Raw genomic sequence first — 23,640 nt, forward strand, 5'->3', positions numbered from 1 at the left:
GCCAGGAAGGGAAACACAAAAAAAGGAGTAAAAAAAAAAAAAAAAAAAAAAAAAACACCAAGCAAAATGCTGGTGCTACATTCACTCTGCCTCCTAAGCCGTGTACAAGAAGACACTCTTGTTAGCAGCCGCCAGGTCCATATGCACAAATCAGGCAAATAAAAAAAAAAAGTGAGTGAGAAGGAAGTTGCTGCTAATTCCTTAGCCTGTGCCAAATGACTGCTGGCATGAAACCTTTCACAATTGTCCCTGCTGGATCAGGATATAGTTTCAAGGAATCTCAGAGTGTATGAGTTGCTCCAGCTAACGAAATGCACACATGGGAGACATATGGTTTAATGAAGCGTTCATTTCTGACAATTCAGTGTATGTAAAGATACAGTCCTAGCCATTTAAAAGTATGGCCAAACTGCCTTTTTCAAACATTCTCACATAAACATTTTAATTAAATCACGGGGAGAGCTGCATTAATCTCAGAGACACATGGACCAAGTTCCTAAGCATCCAAATTAAATTGTATTTTACCGAAGTGCGTGGGCGCAGAAACTTTCATGGCTTTTCTCAGAGGGCAGATCTTACCAATGATCTGGATGATTTCTGCTAGCAGCACTCCATCTGCAATGTCTTGCTGCAAATCCTTGATCAGCCGCTTGTGGCCCGATTTTGCCAGGTAGTGGTTGGCCCAGTCCGTGTAAATCTGTTGAACGGAGGGAGGGAAGAAGTGAGATGGGACGAGGGAAAAGAGAGGCAATAAAAATGCTTAAGACAAATGTTGGATTCAAAGGGAAGTTATTCTGGATCACATTCCAGCTTAAGGAGTCATAGCTCCAAAGGAAATAGTTGTAAAATAATTTTTAAACAGCTCTTTCCCCCACTTATCTCTTGTTTCAAAGGGGGATGACTCACTCTTTTTTCACAACCCGGGACTAGTCACTTGTGACACAGCAAAACTCCCTTCCTGGATGACTACTGAGGAAGCTCCTGTTTGCAAATCAGTTTGAGTTTTTACTCTCTTGCCCCTGGTTCTATCATACTGAAAATAATCTGCCTGTCCTTGTAAAAGGAAGCCACCTGGATTGATTTATACCAGAATCTTACTATAAAAATGTGTGTTTCTCTGAGAAGACTTAATTAAATTTGTCATGTGAGATACTGTATGTGACAATATTTTGGCATCATTTTATGAAATAATTGCAAATGCCTAAGCTATTTTATTTGAACTGTCATATCCCATTTCAGCCTCTTGAAATGCATTTATATAAGAGAATAGAGGAAGCAAATGCAGTTATTACATAGAAATCATAATACAGAATCGACGAGCAGATTATGAGCCATAAGGTTGGCAATCTATGTAAAGTAGAGGTGCCTCTCCAATAACAGATTATGATAGAAGAAAAAACTGAAACTGTTCAAAAACGTCACAAAAATAAAATGTTACTAACTTTTCCAATGTTATAGGCACTTACTGATGTAATGTAATCTAAATGTAAGGAAATAAATAAGTTAAGACTTTAATTTCATGAATGGCTCATATGGACATATTAATACATTTATTACAAGGCAGATTATAATATGTGATATGATAGAAGAATGCAAAATTTGAAACGAGAATAGAGGAAGACAATTAACTGAGAAATATACACATAAAAATGTGTTATAGAAGCACTGGAATTAGAACTATAAACATAATAGAACCTAAAGATAGGAAGTGAAGGAAAGGGCTTTCCCCACAGAGGGGACAAGATACAGAAAGGCAGAGGAAAAAAGGAATCAAGGGCACAGTTGTAAATTATATAATTAAGGCAGGACGCCTGAAATTGTGACAAATTAGATCGGAAAGGTAAATTGAGCCTTGTAGTCATGAGCACTGAGTGCCGAGCAAAATATAAAAAAATGCTTTCTTTATTTCTAACAAAACTGATACATGTTTTTGTGAAAACGAAATAAAAGTGTAGAAACTGAGAAATGGAGGTTTCCCCACAACTTGCAACCCCACCCACTTTTGAATAACTTGGTATAAATAGTTCTAGGATTTTTTCTACGCCTACTCACTTCACCACATGACACAATATTACACACACATACACATGCTCATGACAGAATGCGTAACCAAATCTAGCTCAATTTTACTTATCACTGCATTTTTCAGTTTTTTATGTAACAGGATTTTAATAACACTTCTAAAACCATTTTGCATATATTTTCTCATTATTTTTGATGTAATATTATACATAATATCAATCCCCTGTTGAAGGATATTTAACTATTTTTAAAATGTTTCCACTGCATCTAAACTTGTAAGATACCTTGGCACATTCATATACTAGTATTTTTTACAGGACCAAAACCTAAAAGTGGGACCACTAAGTTTTTTTTAATGTATCCTAGGTACAAACATTCCAAAATACAACATAGAAGAAAAAGAGGGTGTTTCTTTATTTTAGAAAATACAAAGTGGCATCTTAATGCATATGTAGTGGTATTAAGTGTCCTGAAAGACATAAATAATTTGAAGCATCCTGTTGCATTAGAAAAACATACATGACAGCAACACTACATCTTTCTCCATGTTCATGATCTTCTTTATACTGAAGATATTAAAGCGTGAGAAAAATCACTTGCACAACTGTCTCCTGAATTAGAAAACAAACACATGATTTCTAGATAGACACTTTTATTTGGTGATCATTTTCCTCAAGATTTGAGTCTGCTTGTGTTATTGTAAACTTTTAATTGTATAAGGATTTATACTGTTTAGAATATAAAAAATTGAGCACTTTCCGTTCATCTACACATCAATCAAATGATAGCATTAATTGTTTGGTTTCTAGTAGAAATTTCAGGGCAAGCCAGGCTTGATTTGTGCCTGTCCCCTAGGCAGCGAGTTATAAGCACCAGTTAATTGACTTTAAAGGATCCACAAAGATGAAGAACATGAGTTCTGTAGTCAAGCAGACCTGGCTTTGAGGCCCAGCAGACTGCTTGCCACCCCTGGGACACTGAACAAGTTGCTTATCCTTTCTAAACCTGATTCCTCATCTGAAAAACAAGGATAATAATAATACTTACATTATAAAATTGTGTCAGGAATAAATAAAATAGCACTTGTAAAGTGCTGGTCACAGAGTTAGCCCTGAAAAAGGGTCTGCTGTTATTATCGGTTTATGGCATCTAAGTGTTATTTGCTATGATGGCTTTCCAACAAATATGTGTTGATGTTATCATTTTGCAAAGGTTAAAAAATTTGAAAGTATTGGCGGTTGACGACTGGAGAAACTGTACTCGTTGCTTTCTTACACTACTCACATCTCTGACTCCTGCTGTCTAATTCACTGGGGCCACAGATCTGTCTGCCATCCAAACTCAGGGGAATGCATCCAATTTTAAGGCTGCGATGTTCTCATCCAGGCCTGCAATGCCTCCATCATGACACAACCTCCAACAAACTCCACGTTGCATGGATTCCTCTTTTTTGATAAAGGCATTAAATTATGGAAAATATATTCATTTAACTTATTTAAATATACACAGAATGGAATGTATTAAAACTAAAAACAATAATACTTTTATTTTCCAAATGCATGTCAACAGTGCCTTAGCCTCTATCCAAATCCCTCCTGGGACTCAGGTGGGAAAACAGATGGGAAACCAGCTGGTTGGCTTCAAGACCTTGTTGGGATAGCCTCTGGCTGAGCTCATGAAATACGTTTTCACTTGGTCCAGGATTCCTTTTAGAGGAATCCCAAGCCCGAGTGCTTTGACTCGTCCAGCATCTCTAACACATGAAACTTTGCTCAGATAGTAGCTCTGACTTAGCTGCAATCAGAAAAATCTATTCAGACTAAATAAATGAATTTAAAAACTAAGTCCCATGCACTTTATTTACTTACTCTTTCTAACAGACATGTGTAGAAGATACCTGATTCAAGTTAAATCAGTGATTTTCAAAGGGTTATAATCTAGATTAGGAAATATAAAACAATTACAAAGCAACTTATACATATATTTAAAATTAAGTATATATAAACTTATATTTTCCTGTTTTTTAAAAAATAAAAAATTAAATTTAAAAAAGTGGACATTTGAACTGTGTCTTTAAGGAGACAGTTTTCAAGCAAAGGACACATGGTATATAAATATATATATTTAAAACTCATCAATAAACTTTCTGTAATAACCTGATAAGAGAAGATACAATCAACCTTGTCAATCATCATTAGAATCTGTTGTTCAAATAAACACAACAGAATGGTGAAATCATGTCTGGATTTTGGATCTGAGCTCCAAAGTTGCCCTTGATTCATTCCCATAAAAATAGTCACAGCATTTAACCTCTTAGCCTCAGTTGAATGAGTGAAATGTGTGGTACTTATTTTGTAGGACTATGGTATGAATTATAGTTTTTTTTTTTAGTGAAGAAACTGATATAATTGAAAATAATATCGTATCAATCGTAAATCAATATTTGGTATTGTCTACAGGGCCATTGAGTGTTTAAGTCATCAAGGTTGTGACCAAAGCTTTAAATATCATTTACCTTAAAACATCTGAGGAAAGCTGGTTTCAGATGTTTAAACTGCAATATTATGAATATAAATGTCATCTCATGTAATAATTATATTTCAGTCAATTCAGAAGAATTAATGAGATTACATTTACCAAAGTGCTACTTAGAAACTCTAGCACAGTTGTATGTTTAATAATGCATTTACAGTAATTTAAAATAATAGAAATTAAAGGCACCATGGCATACTTTATATTTCTTATTTATCAGCATGGGTTTTAGGGCCTATTATGCAACAGCAGGTATTCTTTAAGGAACAGTCTATACGGTTGGAATTTCTGCTCTGCCACTCAATATCCATGTGGATACTGACTGAACATTTATTTCCTCTCAGTGTAAGATTTTTCTCATCTGTAAAATGGCAATAATAGTATTACCTATTAATGGGATTATTGTGAGGAGTTAATAAATTTATACTTTTGGAACATGGCCTTTCACTTACTAAATATTTGTTAAATGTCATATAGTATTATTAGTTCACATTTTCATATTTACATTAATCATAATTGGTTTATTAGCATTATAAAACAGTACCTTTGTCAAATCCTTAAATCTTAGCTGTCCACCCAAAGGTAGTTGACCTAACTAATTAAGGAAAACTGCTGCAAGTTGTAATGATCTCTTAATTATTTGATCCTATAATATTTCTTTTACAGTGCTAATTTGTAAATTATAAAATAATAGGGTCAAATAGAAGGCAATATTCCTGATTTCAAGCTATACTATAAAGCTATGGTCATCAAAACAATATGGTACTAGCATAACAACAGATAAATAGACCAATGGAACAGAATTGAGAGCCTAGAAATAAAACCATGCATATATAATCAACAAAAGAGCTAAGAGCACTCAATGGAGAAAAGACAGTCACTTCGATAAATGCTGCTGAGATAATTAAGATAGTCACACGTGAAAGAATGAAACTGGACCCATATCTTATGCCACTTAAAAATTAACTCAAAATGGATTAAGACCTGAAAACATGAAACCTCTAGAAACAAACATAGGAATAAATTCCTTGACATGGGTCTTGGGAATGAAGTTTTGGATATGACATCTAAAGCACAAGAAACAAAACAAAACAAAAAACAAGTGAGACTACACCAAACTAAAAAGCTTCTGCACAGCAAAAGAAATCATCAACAAAGTGAAAAGACAACCCATGGAATGGGCAAAAAATATTTGCAAACAGTATAATCTGATAAAGGAATTAATATCTAAAATATATAAAGAAATTGTACAATTCAATACCAAAAATACAAATAACCCAATTAAAAATAGGCAAAGGATCTGAATAGATATTTGTCCAAAGAAAATACACAAAATTCCAACAGGTATAAGAAAAGATGTTCAATATCACTAGTCATTAGGGAAATGCAAATTAAAACCACAATGTGATAGCACCTCACGCCTGTTAGAATGGCTGTTATCAAAAAGACAAGAGATAACAAATGCTGACACGGATATGGAGAAAAGGGAACCCCTGTGTACTACTGGTGGAATTTTAAATTGGTATAGCCACTAGGGAAATTAGTATGGAGGATCCTCAAGTAGTTAAAAATAGAACTACCATATGATCTAGCATTTCTACTTCTGGAAATATATGCAAAGGAAATAGAAACACTAACTCAAAAAGATATCTGCAACCCCGTGTTCATAGGAGCATTATTTACAATAGCTAAGACATAGAAAAAAACGTAAGTGTCCATCGATGGATGAATGGAAAAATAAGTTGTGGTACATATATAGATATATAAAATATAGATATATAAATTTATACACACACACACGATGGAATGTTATTCACTCATAGAAAATGAGGAAATCCTACTATTTGCCACAATATGAATGAAACTTGAAGGCAGTATGCTAAGTGGAATAAGTCATACAGAGAAATACAAATATTGTATCATCTCACTTACATGTGGAATCTAAAAACAAATGAAAAAACCTCATTGAAAAAAGATCAGACTTGGGGTTACCAGAGGCGGAGGGTGGAGGGCGAGGGGGTATTGGAGAAAGGTGGCAAAAGGTACAAACTTCCAGTTACAAGATAAATAAGCACTAAGGATGTAACGCGTGGCATGATGACTACAGTTAATACTGCTATATGATACACAGGAAATTTGTTAAGAGAGTTAATCCTGTGAATTCTCATCACAAGAAGACTCCCCCTCCCATTTTTTTCTTTTTACTGTATCTATCTATATGACAAGTTGGATGTTAACTGAACGTACTGTGGTAATAATTTCACAGTATATGTAAACCAAACCATCAGGCTGTATGCCTTAAACGTATACAGTGATGTATATCAATTATTTCTCAATGAAACGGCAAATGAATAAATAATAAATATGCTGTAAAACAAACAAACAAAAATAGAAGACAAAACATAGACATCATATTGTTTTTACCCTGTTACAGTAAAACAACATCAGAAGATCTACTTTGGTTCTCCATGGAGTCTTAAACTTTTGTTTATGATGAATTTTTTTTTTCACTACTGACAATATAATGCACTGCCTTTGTGTATCACAGCAAACTGCTCCTGAACTTTTTAACCATAATTCAGTATTTGATGAGTGTATTATAAGTAACCTGACAGTTATATAAAAATTATTATGACTGTTTTTGTTACTGCATATACTACACACTGAGGTATACAAATGTTTCAATGAGATACAAATTTATTTTTAATGAGTGCTAAATGATCAAAGAAATGTAGAGAAGTAGGTGAGGAAAGACAGACTCTTCAGTCAAGAGCCTATTTTAACAGAAAGACACTAACCTATAACCTACTTAGGAAATATTATAAATGAAGTCAGATGATCTTAAATATCAGTTGAGCTGGTTTCAACCCTGCATTTATTTATACACATTAGTTTCTCCCCAACATTCAAGAAGTAGTGATATATTCCCGTAAGCACTGCTCTCTGGTTTATTCAAATTATAGGTTTTGAGAAGCCAAATAGGCTCTTCTAATCCATAGCAGAAAGAAACTGTTTTGAAAACCAACAATTTCAACAGTAATAATTGGGTTTTCACATTACATAAATCAGCAAAGGACTAAGCACATAAAAGATAAGCCATAAACGGTAGATTAGGGAAGGGTGACCAGTGATGAAAGTGTTTTTTCCCACAAAGAGAAGAATTAGTCCTGGGAAGAGAATTGGAAGGAAGCAAAGGTGCTAAGATTCGACCTAACAGGCCACCTCTCTGGGTGGAGTTTCATAGTAGCATCTGGACCCGAGAAGGACTCACAAAGCATAACACCTACCAAAAGCTTATGGGAAAGCATCCATTTTTTTCTTCCAATTCCTGAGAATCATATGGGATTTTCTAAGGGAAAGCAAGTGAGCCCAGAGAGTATTTGAAACCAGGACAGGAAGGATGCTTAGACCTAATATGGGAAAGGACAAAAAGCAAGAAATATGTGAGCACAGGTTATGATAATAACTCCAGTCTGACAGACATCATAAATTTCACCACTTACCAGACAGTGGCACTGATGGGCACTAACGGCCCATAAGATGTGGCATCATGGTGCCGTGGAAGTTAGCACCCTTTCACCAACCCTCCCCAGACTATCACTTCAGGGAGAAAGATGTACAAGGGAAGAAGGATCTGAAGTTGACTGGGCCTTTTCTGATAGGACTGAAATTTAAACCAGAAGTAACTGAATACTTTGAATTGGGAAAAATAAATTTTCTCCTGCTGTACAGAAATAGGAATTTGAGAGGTGAACTTATATATATATTCTTTAAAAAAAAAATAGAATCTATCTCTTTGCCTATTATTGTTATTATTCTGGTCACGCCGCGCAGCTTCTGGGGTCTTAGTTTCCTACCAGGGATCAAACCCGGGCTCCCTGCAGTGCAAGAGAAGAGTCCTAACCACTGGACCACCAGGGAATTCCCTATATATTCTTTTTAAAAGCTATAATTTTGTACACCTCAGTGTATGATTCAAAAATCCCTGAGTGATAGGCAATGTTGGGCAAAGGAGATTAGAAAAATTACAGTATGGAATTAAGACCTGAAACATTCTATTTTTACTCAGTTTGAAATTTGATCACAGACTGGATCTTCAGTTGCTATCACAGAACTGATATGACCAAAAGATCCATGGAGTTCAATGTCATGACTCTTGCAGACCTTCTAGAAATCTCAATACTGAGGGCTATGAGGGACTATTATAAAATGAACCCATTAAAAGCTTTTATAATATAAACATCATCACAATATATGTAATAGATTCACCAAGTAAATGGTTCAACTCAGCTAGTTTATTTCTCAGTTTTTACATCAAGAAAAATACCAGTAATGAACTTTTTAAAAAAATTTCAAGTTTGAAGGTTGATTAAAAGTGAATATTCATGAGTCAGCAACCCCAGAAAATCAGAAGAAGGTCTATGAAAGCAGGTAAATTTTAAAGTAAACATAAAATAAACTCTGATAATTTCCTTTTGCTTTTTTCCTTTATTTGTCACACCCAATCTCTGACCCAGTTCTGTTAATTCTATCTCCTTAATATCTTTTGACCCTTCGGCTCCATTACTGCTGTAATTATTCTGGTTCAGCTTTTCATCATCTCTCACCCAAATTGCTTTAAAAGTCCTAGAAACTGTCTCTAAATTAGGCAGGATATGCGCTAAACTATTCTATACGCTATAGATAGGGACTGCTTTAAAATGCAAATCTGATAAACTAATTTACCTTCCTACCTAAAAATCACAGGATAGTTCCCACTTGACTTCAGAATAAAAGTTTCCTTATGAAGCCAATTTTCTCCAGTTCTTAAAAGTTAATTTGTTTAAAGAAAAATGGCCAAAAAAAAAAAAAAAGAGAAAAAAGGAAGCCACAACTGTGAAGGTCCTAGAAGAATGATGAAAGATTGAGGAATGCCATCCAAAAGGATGAGCTTTGACAAGCAGAAACAAGGGGAAAGCATAATATTAAGGGGCAGAGGTGTATTTCATATTCTAAATTCTGAATCCATTTGGCCTGAATAATTCCATTTGGTCAGAACACGGGGAAGAGGCACATGGAAAAGCTAGAGAGAAGAGGACAGGAATGAGGCAGGGGTCCTATGTAAAGTAAAGAGGGCTGTATCAATATTTTAGGTAAAAGCTTATTTTTATGTAGGAGGCATAAAAATGACAGATATGGCTGTATTTCTAAACTCTAGCTCTGGTGTAGCTATGAGGGATAGAGAAAAACAGTAAAGGGAGACTGCTTAAGAGGCTAAGACTTAAGATGTAAGACTCCCACTTTCTGGATGGTAAAATGAAAACTTTTCCACCCTGTATTTTCTAGGAATTCTCCCTTAAGACAGCAAGAACAAAAACCGAAGGCTCAAACTCAATCTCCTATGACTACAGTATATGAATATGGAAAGCAGCTGCAAGAGTGATACATGGTTTAGCAAAGAGGAGTAAAGGAACATCAAGCCCACAGGAGCCTGCGGAAGGAGACATAAGAGCAACGCAGAGATTTTCCCACAGAATCCCAGAACATCTCAGGAAGTGTGGGCAACAGACCAAGTGGAAAGTTGGGGTGGGGGAAACCAGAGACAAGAGCTACTTTACCTCTCGCTCATACCATCAAGAGGCAGGAACTACAGACCGGGGAAAATCCAGACTTAGAGATATCAGTCAGACAGGAGGGTGGAGGTATAGGAATGAAAATGAGGGATTAAATGAAATTATGCATCCTGATACTGAGACTCCAGCGACGGTCTTCCTGCCCTAGGTTCTTTCTCCTTCAGAAATGCAAGATTATATCTGCCCCTTCCACATTCCAGCCAGAAATGGAAAGTCCTTCCAGGACAACAATTATCATCCCTAAGACCAACAGACATCAACATTCAAGGTACCCAGTGGATCAACCAGCTGGCCAGGGGATGACCTAGAGTGAACCCCAGAGGACACTAAGAAATGTGTGGACGTGTGAACATAGCTTTTTAGTGTCTCACACTTGATACATGCAGAGTTGAAGGTTACCATACATTTGATGAAATCCTCTAAAATAAAATACAGACACCAGATGGGTAGATAAAAAAGAATAAAACAGTGTCAAAGGCAGGAGTAGAATAAGACTTCGTTATAATGTTGGTGTCTACCACTTAGTAGACACCCAAAAAAGCCTGGCTCACAGCCTTTTGGTCCATCTAGACACAATCCATATACATAATATATACATGATATATATGACGCTTTCATGTTTAGATTTTAAGAAAATATAAATATTTCTTAATTCTTAAAAAATATTTGATTTTTGGTTACAAAAGAGAAAACTTCTTAATGATGATTAGTATATCAAAATTCTGGTCCATGTCACATATATTACTAATAATATATTCCATGTGAAGGGATCACCAGTCTTAAATAAACGTTAAAATTCATATACATGCAAAAATATCACTTTCCATTATGACTGCATTTAACCTTTCAAGTTCTCTGAGAGTTATTTCCTACCTGAGAAAAGAATATACCTTGGCTGCCTAACTGTACTTATTTTGACCATAAGCCAGATGGAGCAAATAATCAACATCAATATCCTCAACTTTCATGCTTGCAACCCTACCCATCCCAGTGACACTTCCTTGGCACACAGCTGTCAAATGTACCACTTGATTCAAGTTTCAGATTTTACTGAAACTGAAATTATATTGATATTTTCATTTACAACTGCATTTATCTGTTTAAATTTATAGCCCAAGTGATTAGCTTGGAATGTAATGACATCTCCTTTTAGGCATACCTCGGAGATATTATGGGTTCGATTCTAGACCATCTAAATAAAACAAGTATCTCAATAAAGCAAGTCACAAGAAGTGTTTGGTTTCCCAGTGCATACAAAAGCTATGTTTAAACTATGCTGTAGTCTATTAAGTGTGCAATAGCATTATGTCTAAAAAAACAATGTACGTACCTTAATTAAAAAATACTTCATTGCTAAAAAATTCTAACCATTGTCTGAGCCTTCAGCAAGTCGTAATCTTTTTGCAATAGTAACAGCAAAAATCACTGATCACAGATCATCATAACAAATGTAATAATAATGAAAAAGGCTGAAATATTGCATGAATTACCAAAACGTAACACAGAGACACGAAGCGAGCAAATGCTGCTCGGAAAGCTCAATGCAGGGTTGCCACAAACCTTCAATTCATAAAAAAACCCCCAAAAAACAAAAAACGCAGTTACCTGTGAAGTGCAATAAGGTGAAACAATAAAACGAGGTAAGCCTGTACTTTCATATAGGAATAAGAAATTTTTAGATGAGCAGAAACAGACCTAAATGTAATCTAAAAGGAAAACAAGAGATAGCGTTTACTATGCTAACTATAGTTTAGTTTATAGCATAGTTTACTATGCTAACTAACAAGAGATAGAGTTTACTATGCTAATTCCTGATTTTTTTTTTTTAACCTGCAGTTTATTTGTAGGGAAAATAATGAAACCAGAATACAAACTGGGGCATGCATAATCAAATCAAATCAGCCAACACTGATTGCACAGTGCTGTGCTGGGTACTGTGGCCACATTAAAAAGGATAAGACACATAGTTTGTCCCTGAGGAGGGAAGGAAGGACTGGGCAGGGAGCAGGTTAGCCAATTTTGAGAACCCACCAGGTGTTCCTTGCAACGATGATTGCCTCGTCTCTCTCCACCTTGCCTATCTGGTGACATTCCAGCTACCTCGATCTTTTTTCCAAATCATCACTCCCCACACGCTTGTGAAGACTCCCTGGCATTTATTTGCGGTCACATATGTCACTCTCTGATCCTTCTGACCACTCCAAATGTACTGACTGTTTTGGTTTTTGAGTCATATTTTCTCCTCTAACCTTAAGTGTCACCATCATCCTGGGCAATTTCCTCATCAGTGGACAATCCGATAAACACTCTGCCAGAAATGAAATATATAAAGAATCATCTACCCTGTCTTAAATTCACAGCGCTTTTTAATGATCTTTTCTTCTACAGAGAAAATGACACTTTGTAAATTTCTGAAAAAGGAGTTGGATATTATAACCATACAGTACAATTCTGGTACTAATTTGAATTTTTTTCACTTAACTTCAATCGCATTGCCACTGCGTTTATAGAATGCTCTATGGGGAATCCATCCTAACTGCTTGCAAAATTCTAATAACCCAGGTGACGACATGTGTTAAAACCTGCATACTAAACTGTACCAAAGACTATTTTAGAAAACCAGTTAAGAGAACTTAGTTACTTCTCATACTTTTCTAGGGGGGGAAAAGAAAGCATGATACATGAAATTCTTTTACCTTCTTTTTATCTCAGTCTGATAATTGATGTAAGTTAAGTTCAAGGTAAATATTAGCAACCGTCCTTCAAAGAAGAAATAATATGGCAGAAAAATATGCGTAAGAAAATAATATTAATGAAACACAAAGGTAAGAGAGAATAAACCTCGATTAGTCTTAGCAATTCAGTTTCTAGGCTTCTGACCTGGGTATTTCCACTCACGTACCCATAATTAACAGTGAGGAATTGACTGTTAGAAACATTAAGCATAGACCAGCAATTTTCAAAGTATGGCCCCTGGATCAACATCATCAGAATCATCTAGGAACTTGTTAGAAATGCAAATTATCAGCCCTCACCCTAGAACCACTGACTCAGAAACTCTAAAGGTGGGAACAGTAATCTGAGTTTTAAAAATTCTGCAGGTGATTTTGATGTATGCTAGCTAATATTTGAGGACCACTGGCATAGACAATGATGTTCACACATAAAAATGGGTTTATTTCTAGCACTTTAAACTGTGTTTCACTGTAAAGAGAATGTTATTTCAATGTAAATTAAAAGTAACAAAAGACTCACAGCTTATATAGTATTTTCCTTCACCTCCTAAAATTCTCCTGCTACCAAAAAAATCCCCCAAAACCAAAAAACACCTCGCAGTGAGCCCAGAAAATACTGACTATAAGTGCTCTTTGAAACCATTCATTCTTATGTTAAAATCTTTAGTAATAAAGGTAGGTATCCATTTCAAAGTTTTATCAAGGTTAAAAAAATCTATTTACAAGGAGGTGAACAACAGGTGGATTCTATTTACTTAGGCTAAAAACATAAAACTTGGAAGCTGAGAGAGAACACACTTCCTGCTGTGCTAAAAAGCTGCAATGAAGAGCAATGGAAATAGAAATGCATTACCCCAGGGGCACTGATACATCCATCCAGCCACTGCTAGTCTGCAGGAGTGAAATTTCTGGGGACAAAGAGAGACTTCTAAAAATATTTGTTTTCTTGCCATCTTCTTTTTGTCGTTGTTACATGAATTCTAAGCAAACACAATACATTTTGGAAGATTTTGTTGATCCCCGTGGGGCCATATCCTATTTTCATAAATATTTGAAATTTTTGAAACTATCATGCGTTGTAGTATACACGACACATGGTGATATGTGTCATGTAGTTTGCTGTTTGCTAAGCACACTCTGATGGATCCAATTTATATTCCAATCAGACACAATTATTTATCGGCTTCCTGCAGGTGGTTTCTCTACAGTGACATGCTGTAGCTCCAAATCACCACAGGTAGGGGCTAGAGCCACATAACTCCAAGACCATCAGGGGGAGTGCATCTACTGTACAGCTCTGTCATGCTGCGGAGTAAACCTGCTCACCTAATTGGACAACCACACTAGTGGTCTCTTGACCCCGACGAGAGCACCAAGATTTTAGAAGTCATCACATTGACAATCACCATAAAAATCTCCAAATTTCATTCTGAAATCCTTTCATTTTAAATGTACCACAACAGGTAGACTGCTAAGGATTCAATTTAAATCCCTTATAAGTTATTACACTTCATTAAGTAAAATGCAAAATAAAAATGAAAAAAAAAAGGCAGACTGCTCACTATATGATTTCATACTGTATTTATATACAAATGCAAGGTAGCAAATAGAAATCAAAGACTCTAATTGGGCCAATATTTCAAGTTCAAGCCCCCAAACCAAATTTTACAATCTATTTTCTTATAAATCTATTCCAGTGATTGAAGTTGTTCCCCAAGACGATGTGAAACATGGTCTAGAACATTCACCCAACGTGGACAGCTCAGGAAGTAAAACTTCTCACTAAGCAGGTAAGCCGATCTCAGCTGATGTTGCCCTCTAACTCCCAATCCCTCTGAGAAAAAAAAATAAAGTTAAATTTTTGAAGGGTTTCAGAAGTACAGCCTGGAGTCAGAGATTCTGGGCTCCTTTCCCAGTTCTACCACTTACTACTGGATCTTGAGTTTCCTCCTCTTTAATGCAGGGATCATATCCTTATCTACCCTGCCTATCTCAGAGGATTATTTTGAGGATTAACTGTAATAGAAAACATTTGCAAAAGCAAAATACATTATACAAAATAAGGCATCATTATTATAATCCATGAAACATGTTACCCATGAATTACATTTAAAAACATATTCCCCCAAAACAAACATAGAATCATTTCAAAGAACTATTGCACATGCATACTGAGATCAATTATGTTTTGTTTTTTAATTGCATTAATGAGGCACAGAAACGAATTTATCTCCACAAAATGCCCTTATCTCGAATTTCTTCTCTGCCCATATCTGATGTATTTCCTAGTCTATTCTAAGAAAGGTCATACATCAGCTATGTATTATGACAATGGATGATTTTTATGAAGAGCTGACCTAACTAGCAATGCCTTTCCAGCCGCTTCATGACTATAAGTGACCCCACTCCCATCCCTTGTCAGAAAACCTATTACATTTTAGCTACTGTTCACCAAAACTGGTGTTCCAGCTTCCACAGCATAGAGTATCCTCTAGCAAGCAGCTTCTCACACGGGAACTTCATTTCCAGCTCTCCTCTTCTTGCATTTAGGTAGGAAAATGTAGACTTCTTCTCACCAATGGGATGTGAACAGAAGTGATATTCATCTCTTCCCAGCCAGGCCCATAAAAATACCCCACACCGTATTCTCCATCCTTTTTGCCCTCGGTGCAGCTGGAAGTTCATATCTAGGTGGAATATGGAAGCCACATGATGAAAATGGCAGAGCTATCATTAGTATAAGTTCTGAGTGACTGTCCAAAACAGAGCATCCCTAATTCTACAACCAACAAGCAGGAAACACCTTTCACTGTGGGAGTGAGAAATAAACAGCTACTGTGCTAAGCCCCTGGAATCCAGGTGTTTGTCACAGACTGATGTTAATTTAAATCACAGAGACATTCTCCTTGCAGCCGAAGACTCTTCACAGAACAGATCTCCTGTGTCCAAGAATTTGATGATGATGCCAATGGAGAAAAATAGGAAATATTCCTATTTCCCTTCCAGAGACCATTGCCCTGTACCCACAGTCCTTACCAAGGACTTTCTCTTCATTCCTGATAATCTTTTCATTAATTCATTTCATGTGTATCTTTTGAGCACTTATTATGGGCTCTTCATCATTAGGAATGCCTCTCTCTTCCTTGTGAAGCTCTGACCTTGGGTCCTGAGCAATTCCATTCAACCTGTTGCTACGGTCCCTGGGATGGGAATGTGGGCATACGTTGGTGAAATTTCCACAACTGGAATCCTTAGAACTTGGTATAACATTTTTTTTCTTAATGATGATTAAAAAGACAACTAAGAATTAAATTTATTTATTTTTCTTTATATCATCAAATTTAACTCCTCAATGTCACATAAAATGAAGTCTAGACATACTTGGTATTATGTATCTGTTGGTCATTTTTTTTTTTAAACATCTTTATTGGAGTATAATTGCTTTACAGTGGTGTGTTAGTTTCCGCTTTATAACAAAGTGAATCAGTTATACATGTATCCCCATATCTCTTCCCTCTTGCGTCTCCCTTCCTCCCACCCTCCTTATCCCACCCCTCTAGGTGGTCACAAAGCACTGAGCTGACCTCCTTGTGCTATGTGGCTGCTTCCCACTAGCTATCTATTTTACGCTTGGTAGTGTATATATGTCCATGCCACTCTCTCACTTTATCTCAGCTTACCCTTCCCCCGCCCCATATCCTCAAGTCCATTCTCTAGTAGGTCTGCGTCTTTATTCCCTTCCTGCCCCTAGGTTCTTCATGACCTTTGTTTATTTTTTTTTCTTAGATTCCATATATATGTGTTAGCACACGGTATTTCTTTTTCTGTTTCTGACTTACTTCACTCTCTACGACAGACTCTAGGTCCATCCACCTCACTACAAATAACTGTTTCGTTTCTTTTTATGGCTGAGTAATATTCCGTTGTATATATGTGCCACATCTTCTTTATTCATTCATCTGTCGATGGACACATAGGTTGCTTCTATGCCCTGGCTATTGTAAACAGAGCTGCAATGAACATTTTGGTACATGACTCTTCTGGAATTATGATTTTCTCAGGGTATATGCCCAGTAGTGGGATTGCTGGGTCGTATGGTAGCTCAATTTTTAGTTTCTTAAGGAAACTCCATACTGTTCTCCATAGTGGCTGTACCAATTCACATTCCCACCAACAGTGCAAGAGGGCTCCCTTTTCTCCACACCCTCTCCAGCATTTATTGTTTGTAGATTTTTGATGATGGCCATTCTGACCGGTGTGAGATGATATCTCACTGTAGTTTTCATTTGCATTTCTTTAATGATGTTGGGCACCCTTTCATGTGTTTGTTGGCAATCTGTATATCTTCTTGGAGAAATGTCTATTTAGGTCTTCTGCCCATTTTTGGATTGGGTTGTTTGTTTTTTTGATATTGAGCTGCATGACCTGCTTCTAAATTTTGGAGATTAATCCTTTGTCAGTTGCTTCATTTGCAAATATTTTCTCCCATTCTGAGGGTTGTCTTTTCATCTTGTTTATGGTTTCCTTTGCTGTGCAAAAGCTTTTAAGTTTCTAGGTCCAATTTGTTTATTTCTGTTTTTATTTCCATTTCTCTAGGAGGTGGGGCAAAAAGGATCTTGCTGTGATTTATGTCATAGAGTGCTCTGCCTGTGTTTTCCCCTAAAAGTTTAATAGTGCTTAGCCTTACTTTTAGGTCTTTAATCCATTTTGATTTTATTGTTGTGTATGGCTTTACGGAGTGTTCTAATTTCATACTTTTACATGTACCTGTCCAGTTTTCCCAGCACCATTAATTGAAGAGGCTGTCCTTTCTCCATTGTACATTCCTGCCTCCTTTACCAAAGATAAGGTGACCATATGTGCATGGGTTTATCTCTGGGCTTTCTATCCTGTTCCATTGATCTATATTTTCTGTTTTTGTGCCAGTACCATACCGTGTTGATTACTGTAGCTTTGTAGTATAGTCTGAAGTCAGGGAGCCTGATTCCTCCAGCTGCATTTTTCGTTCTCAAGATTGCTGCGGTGATTCACGGTCTTTTGTGTTTCCATACAAATTATGAAACTTTTGTTCTAGTTCTGTGAAAAATGCCAGTTGTAATTTGATAGGGATTGCATTGAATCTGTAGATTGCTTTGGGTAGTACAGTCATTTTCACAATGTTGATTCTTCCAATCCAAGAATGTGGTATATCTCTCCATCTATTTGTATCATCTTTAATTTCTTCCATCAGTGTCTTATAATTTTCTGCATACAGGTCTCTTGTCTCCTTAGGCAGGTTTATTCCTAGATATTTTATTCTTTTTGTTGCAATGGTAAAAGGGAGTGTTTTCTTAATTTCACTTTCAGATTCTTCATCATAAGTGTACAGGAATGCTAGAGATTTCTGTGCATTCATTTTGCATCCTGTAACTTTACCAAATTCATTGATTAGCTCTAGTAGTTTTTGGTAGCACCTTTAGGATTCTCTATGTATAGTATCATGTTGTCTGTAAACAGTGACAGCTTTACTTCTGATTTGGATTCCTTTTAGTTCTTTCTCTTCTTTTCTGATTTGGATTCCTTTTATTACTTTTTCTTCTCTGATTGCTGTGGCTAAAACTTCCAAAACTATGTTGAATAATAGTGGTGAGAGTGGGCAACCTTGTGTTGTTCCTGATCTTAGTGGAAACGGTTTCAGTTTTTCACCATTGAGGACAATGCTGGCTGTGGGTTTGTCATACATGGCCTTTATTATGTTGAGGAAAGTCCCCTCCATGCCTACTTTCTGGAAGGTTTTTATTGTAAATTGCTGTTGGATTTTGGCAAAAGCATTCTCGGCATCTATTGAGATGATCAAATGGTTTTTCTCCTTCAGTTTGATAATATGGTATATCACATTGCTTGATTTGCGTATATTGAAGAATCCTTGAATTCCTGGAATAAACCGCACTTGATCATGGTGTATGATCCTTTTAATATGCTGTTGGATTCTGTTGGCTAGTATTTTGTTGAGGATTTTTGCATCTATGTTCATCAGTGATATTGGCCTGTAGTTTTCTTTCCTTGTGACCTCTTTGTCTGGTTTTGGTATCAGGGTGATGGTGGCCTTGTACAATGAGTTTGGCAGTGTTCCTCCCTCTGCTATATTTTGGAAGAATTTGAGAAGGATAGGTGTTAGCTGTTCTCTAAATGTTTGATAGAATTCGTCTGTGAAGCCATCTGGTCCTGGGCTTTTGTTTGTTGGAAGATTTTTAATCACAGTTTGAATTTCAATGCTTGTGATTGGTGTGTTCATATTTTCTATTTCTTCCTGGTTCAGTCTTGGCAGCTTGTGCATTTCTAAGAATTTGTCCATTTCTTCCAGGTTGTCCATTTTATTGGCATAGAGTTGCTTGTAGTGATCTCTCATGACCCTTTGTATTTCTGCAGTGTCACTTGCTACTTCTTTCTCATTTCTAATTCTATTGATTTGAGTCTTCTCCCTTTTTTTCTTGATGAGTCTGGCTAATGGTTTATCAACTTTGTTTATCTTCTCAAAGAACCAGCTTTTAGTTTTATTGATCTTTGCTACTGTTTCCCTCATTTCCTTTTTCATTTATTTCTGTTCTGATCTTTATGATTTCTTTCCTTCTGCTAACTTTGGGGTTTTTTTGTTCTTCTTTCTCTAATTGCTTTAGGTATACGGTTAGATTGTTTATTTGAGACGTTTCTTGTTTCTTAAGGTAGGATTGTATTGCTATAAACTTCCCTCTTAGAACTGCTTTTGCTGCATCCCATAGGTTTTGGGTCATCATGTTTTCATTGTCATTTGTTTCTAGGTATTTTTTTATTTCCTCTTTGATTTCTTGGTTATTAAGTGATCTCTTCGTTATTAAGTAGTGTATAGTTTAGCCTCCATATGTTTTTATTTTTTACAGATTTTTTTCCTGTAATTGATATCTAGTCTCATAGTATTGTGGTCAGAGAAGACACTTGATACAATTTCAATTTTCTTAAATTTACCAAGATTTGATTTTAGACCCAAGATATGATCTATCCTGTAGAAAGTTCCATGAGCACTTGAGAAAAATGTGTGTTCTGTTGTTTTTCGATAGAATGTCTTTTAAATATCAATTAAGTTCATCTTGTTTAATGTATCATTTAAAGCTTGTGTTTCCATATTTATTTCCATTTTGATGATTTGTCTATTGGTGAAAGTGGGGTGTTAAAGTCCCCTACTATGATTGTGTTACTGTTGATTTCCCCTTTTAATGGCTGTTAGTACTTGCCTTATGTATTGAGGTGCTCCTAAGTTGGGGGCATAAATATTTACAGTTGTTATATCTTCCTCTTGGATTGGTCCCTTGATCATTAATGTAGTGTCCTTCTTTATCTCTTGTAATAGTCTTTATTTTAAAATCTATTTTGTCTGATATGAGAAGTGCTACTCCAGCTTCCTTTTGATTTCCATTTTCATGGAATATCTATATTGTGCTCTGCAGTAGTTATTTCTACTATTTTATCTTCCAGGTCACTTATCCGTTCTTCTGCCTTCAGTTATTCATCCCTTCTAGAGAATTTATAATTTCATTTATTGTGTTGTTCATCACTGGTTGTTTGCACTTTAGTTCTTCTAGCTCCTTGCTAAACGTTTCTTGTATTATCTCCATTCTATTTCCAAGATTTTGGATCGTATTTACTATCATTCTGAATTCTTTTTCAGGTAGACTGCCTATTTCCTCTTCATTTGTTAGGTTTGGTGGATTTTTGCCTTGCTCCTTCATCTGCTGTGTGTTTTTCTTCTTTCTCATTTTGCTTAACTTACTGTGTTTGGGGTCTCCTTTTCCCAGGCTCCAGGTTCATAGTTCCCGTTGTTTTTGGTGTCTGTCCCCAGTGGCTAAGGTTGGTTCAGTGGGTTGTGTAGGCTTCCTGGTGGAGGGGACTAGTGCCTGTGTTCTGGTGGATGAGGTAGGATCGTGTCTTTCTGGTGGGCAGGTCCATGTCTGATGGTGTGCTTCGGGGTGTCTGTGGCCTTATTATGATTTTAGGCAAGGTTTTTGCTAATGGATGGGGTTTTGTTCCTGTCTTGTTAGTTGTTTGGCATAGGGTGTCCAGCACTGTAGCTTGCTGGTCATTGAGTGGAGCTGGGTCTTGGCGTTGAGTTGGAGATCTCTGGGAGATTGTCACCATTTGATATTACGTGGAGCTGGGAGGTCTCTTGTGGACCAGTGTCCTGAACTTAGCTCTCCCACCTCAGAGGCACAGCCCTGACGCCTGGCTGGAGCATCAAGAGCCTTTCATCCACTCAGCTCAGAATAAAAGGGAGAAAAGATAGGAAGAAAGAAGGGATTTCCCTGGTGGCGCAGTGGTTGAGTCCGCCTGCCAATGCAGGGGACATGGGTTCGTGCCCTGGTCCGGGAAGATCCCACATGCCGCAGAGTGGCTAGGCCTGTGAGCCATGGCCACTGAGCCTGCACATCCGGAGCCTGTCCTCCAGAAGGGGAGAGGCCACAACAGTGAGAGGCCCGCGTACCGCAAAAAAAAAAAGCAAGCAACCAAGAAAGAAGATAAAATGAAATAAAATAAAGTAAAATAAAATAAAGTTATGAAAATAAAAAATACTTATTAAGAAAAAACTTTTAAAAAGTAAAAAACAAAATAAAGCCAGACAGACAGAACCCTAGGACAAATGGTAAAAGCAAAGCTATACAGACAAAATCACTCACAAAAGCATACACATACACACTCACAGAAAGAGGAAAACGGGAAAAAATAATATATCTTGCTCTCAAAGTCCACCTCCTCAATTTGGGATGATTCGTTGTCTATTCAGGTATTCCACAGATGCAGGGTACATATCCTGGACTTGATTAACTATTTCCTTTCCCATATTAGGGAATTTTCAACTATAATCTCTTCAAATATTTTCTCAGTCCCTTCTTTTTCTCTTCTTCTTCTGGGACCCCTATAATTCGAATGTTGGTGGATTTAATGTTGTCCCAGAGGTCTCTGAGACTGTCCTCAATTCTTTTCATTCTTTTTTCTTTATTGTGCTCTGCAGTAGTTATTTCTACTATTTTATCTTCCAGGTCACTTATCCGTTCTTCTGCCTTCAGTTATTCATCCCTTCTAGAGAATTTATAATTTCATTTATTGTGTTGTTCATCACTGGTTGTTTGCACTTTAGTTCTTCTAGCTCCTTGCTAAACGTTTCTTGTATTATCTCCATTCTATTTCCAAGATTTTGGATCGTATTTACTATCATTCTGAATTCTTTTTCAGGTAGACTGCCTATTTCCTCTTCATTTGTTAGGTTTGGTGGATTTTTGCCTTGCTCCTTCATCTGCTGTGTGTTTTTCTTCTTTCTCATTTTGCTTAACTTACTGTGTTTGGGGTCTCCTTTTCCCAGGCTCCAGGTTCATAGTTCCCGTTGTTTTTGGTGTCTGTCCCCAGTGGCTAAGGTTGGTTCAGTGGGTTGTGTAGGCTTCCTGGTGGAGGGGACTAGTGCCTGTGTTCTGGTGGATGAGGGAGGATCTTGTCTTTCTGGTGAGTCCATGTCTGATGGTGTGCTTCGGGGTGTCTGTGGCCTTATTATGATTTTAGGCAAGGTTTTTGCTAATGGATGGGGTTTTGTTCCTGTCTTGTTAGTTGTTTGGCATAGGGTGTCCAGCACTGTAGCTTGCTGGTCATTGAGTGGAGCTGGGTCTTGGCGTTGAGTTGGAGATCTCTGGGAGATTGTCACCATTTGATATTACGTGGAGCTGGGAGGTCTCTTGTGGACCAGTGTCCTGAACTTAGCTCTCCCACCTCAGAGGCACAGCCCTGACGCCTGGCTGGAGCATCAAGAGCCTTTCATCCACTCAGCTCAGAATAAAAGGGAGAAAAGATAGGAAGAAAGAAGGGATTTCCCTGGTGGCGCAGTGGTTGAGTCCGCCTGCCAATGCAGGGGACATGGGTTCGTGCCCTGGTCCGGGAAGATCCCACATGCCGCAGAGTGGCTAGGCCTGTGAGCCATGGCCACTGAGCCTGCACATCCGGAGCCTGTCCTCCAGAAGGGGAGAGGCCACAACAGTGAGAGGCCCGCGTACCGCAAAAAAAAAAAGCAAGCAACCAAGAAAGAAGATAAAATGAAATAAAATAAAGTAAAATAAAATAAAGTTATGAAAATAAAAAATACTTATTAAGAAAAAACTTTTAAAAAGTAAAAAACAAAATAAAGCCAGACAGACAGAACCCTAGGACAAATGGTAAAAGCAAAGCTATACAGACAAAATCACTCACAAAAGCATACACATACACACTCACAGAAAGAGGAAAACGGGAAAAAATAATATATCTTGCTCTCAAAGTCCACCTCCTCAATTTGGGATGATTCGTTGTCTATTCAGGTATTCCACAGATGCAGGGTACATGAAGTTGATTGTGGAGATTTAATCCACTGCTCCTGAGGCTGCTGGGAGAGATTTCCCTTTCTCTTCTTTGTGTGCACAGCTCCCGGGGTTCAGCTTTGGATTTGGCCCCGCCTCTGTGTGTAGGTTGCCTGAGGGCGTCTCTGTTCATCGCTCAGACAGGCCGGGGTTAAAGGAGCAGCTGCTTCGGGGGATCTGGCTCACTCAGGCCGAGCGGAGGGAGGGATACGGATGTGGGGCGAGCCTGTGGCGGCAGAGGCCAGCATGACGTTGCACCAGCCTGAGGCATGCCATGTGTTCTCCCACGGAAGTCGTCCCTGGATCACGGGACCCTTGCAGTGGCGGGCTGCACAGGCTCCTGGGAGGGGAGGT

At 37.3% G+C, this 23,640-nt stretch overlaps 1 protein-coding gene across 3 annotated transcripts in view; it reads right to left on the minus strand.

Annotated features, from left to right (window-relative positions):
* The window catches only part of NAV3 (neuron navigator 3), a 356,590-nt gene that overhangs the window by 247,676 nt on the left and 85,274 nt on the right, over positions 1 to 23,640 (minus strand). For all 3 annotated transcript variants that reach the window (XM_024736709.1, XM_024736708.1, XM_024736707.1), the window contains exon 2: positions 580 to 697. In XM_024736709.1, the coding sequence (XP_024592477.1) occupies positions 580 to 697 (118 nt within the window). The remainder of the gene's footprint in view (positions 1 to 579; positions 698 to 23,640) is intronic.

Source organism: Neophocaena asiaeorientalis, unplaced genomic scaffold (assembly GCF_003031525.2).
Source record: "Neophocaena asiaeorientalis asiaeorientalis breed wild unplaced genomic scaffold, Neophocaena_asiaeorientalis_V1.1 scaffold134, whole genome shotgun sequence".
Taxonomy (NCBI): Eukaryota; Metazoa; Chordata; class Mammalia; order Artiodactyla; family Phocoenidae; genus Neophocaena; species Neophocaena asiaeorientalis.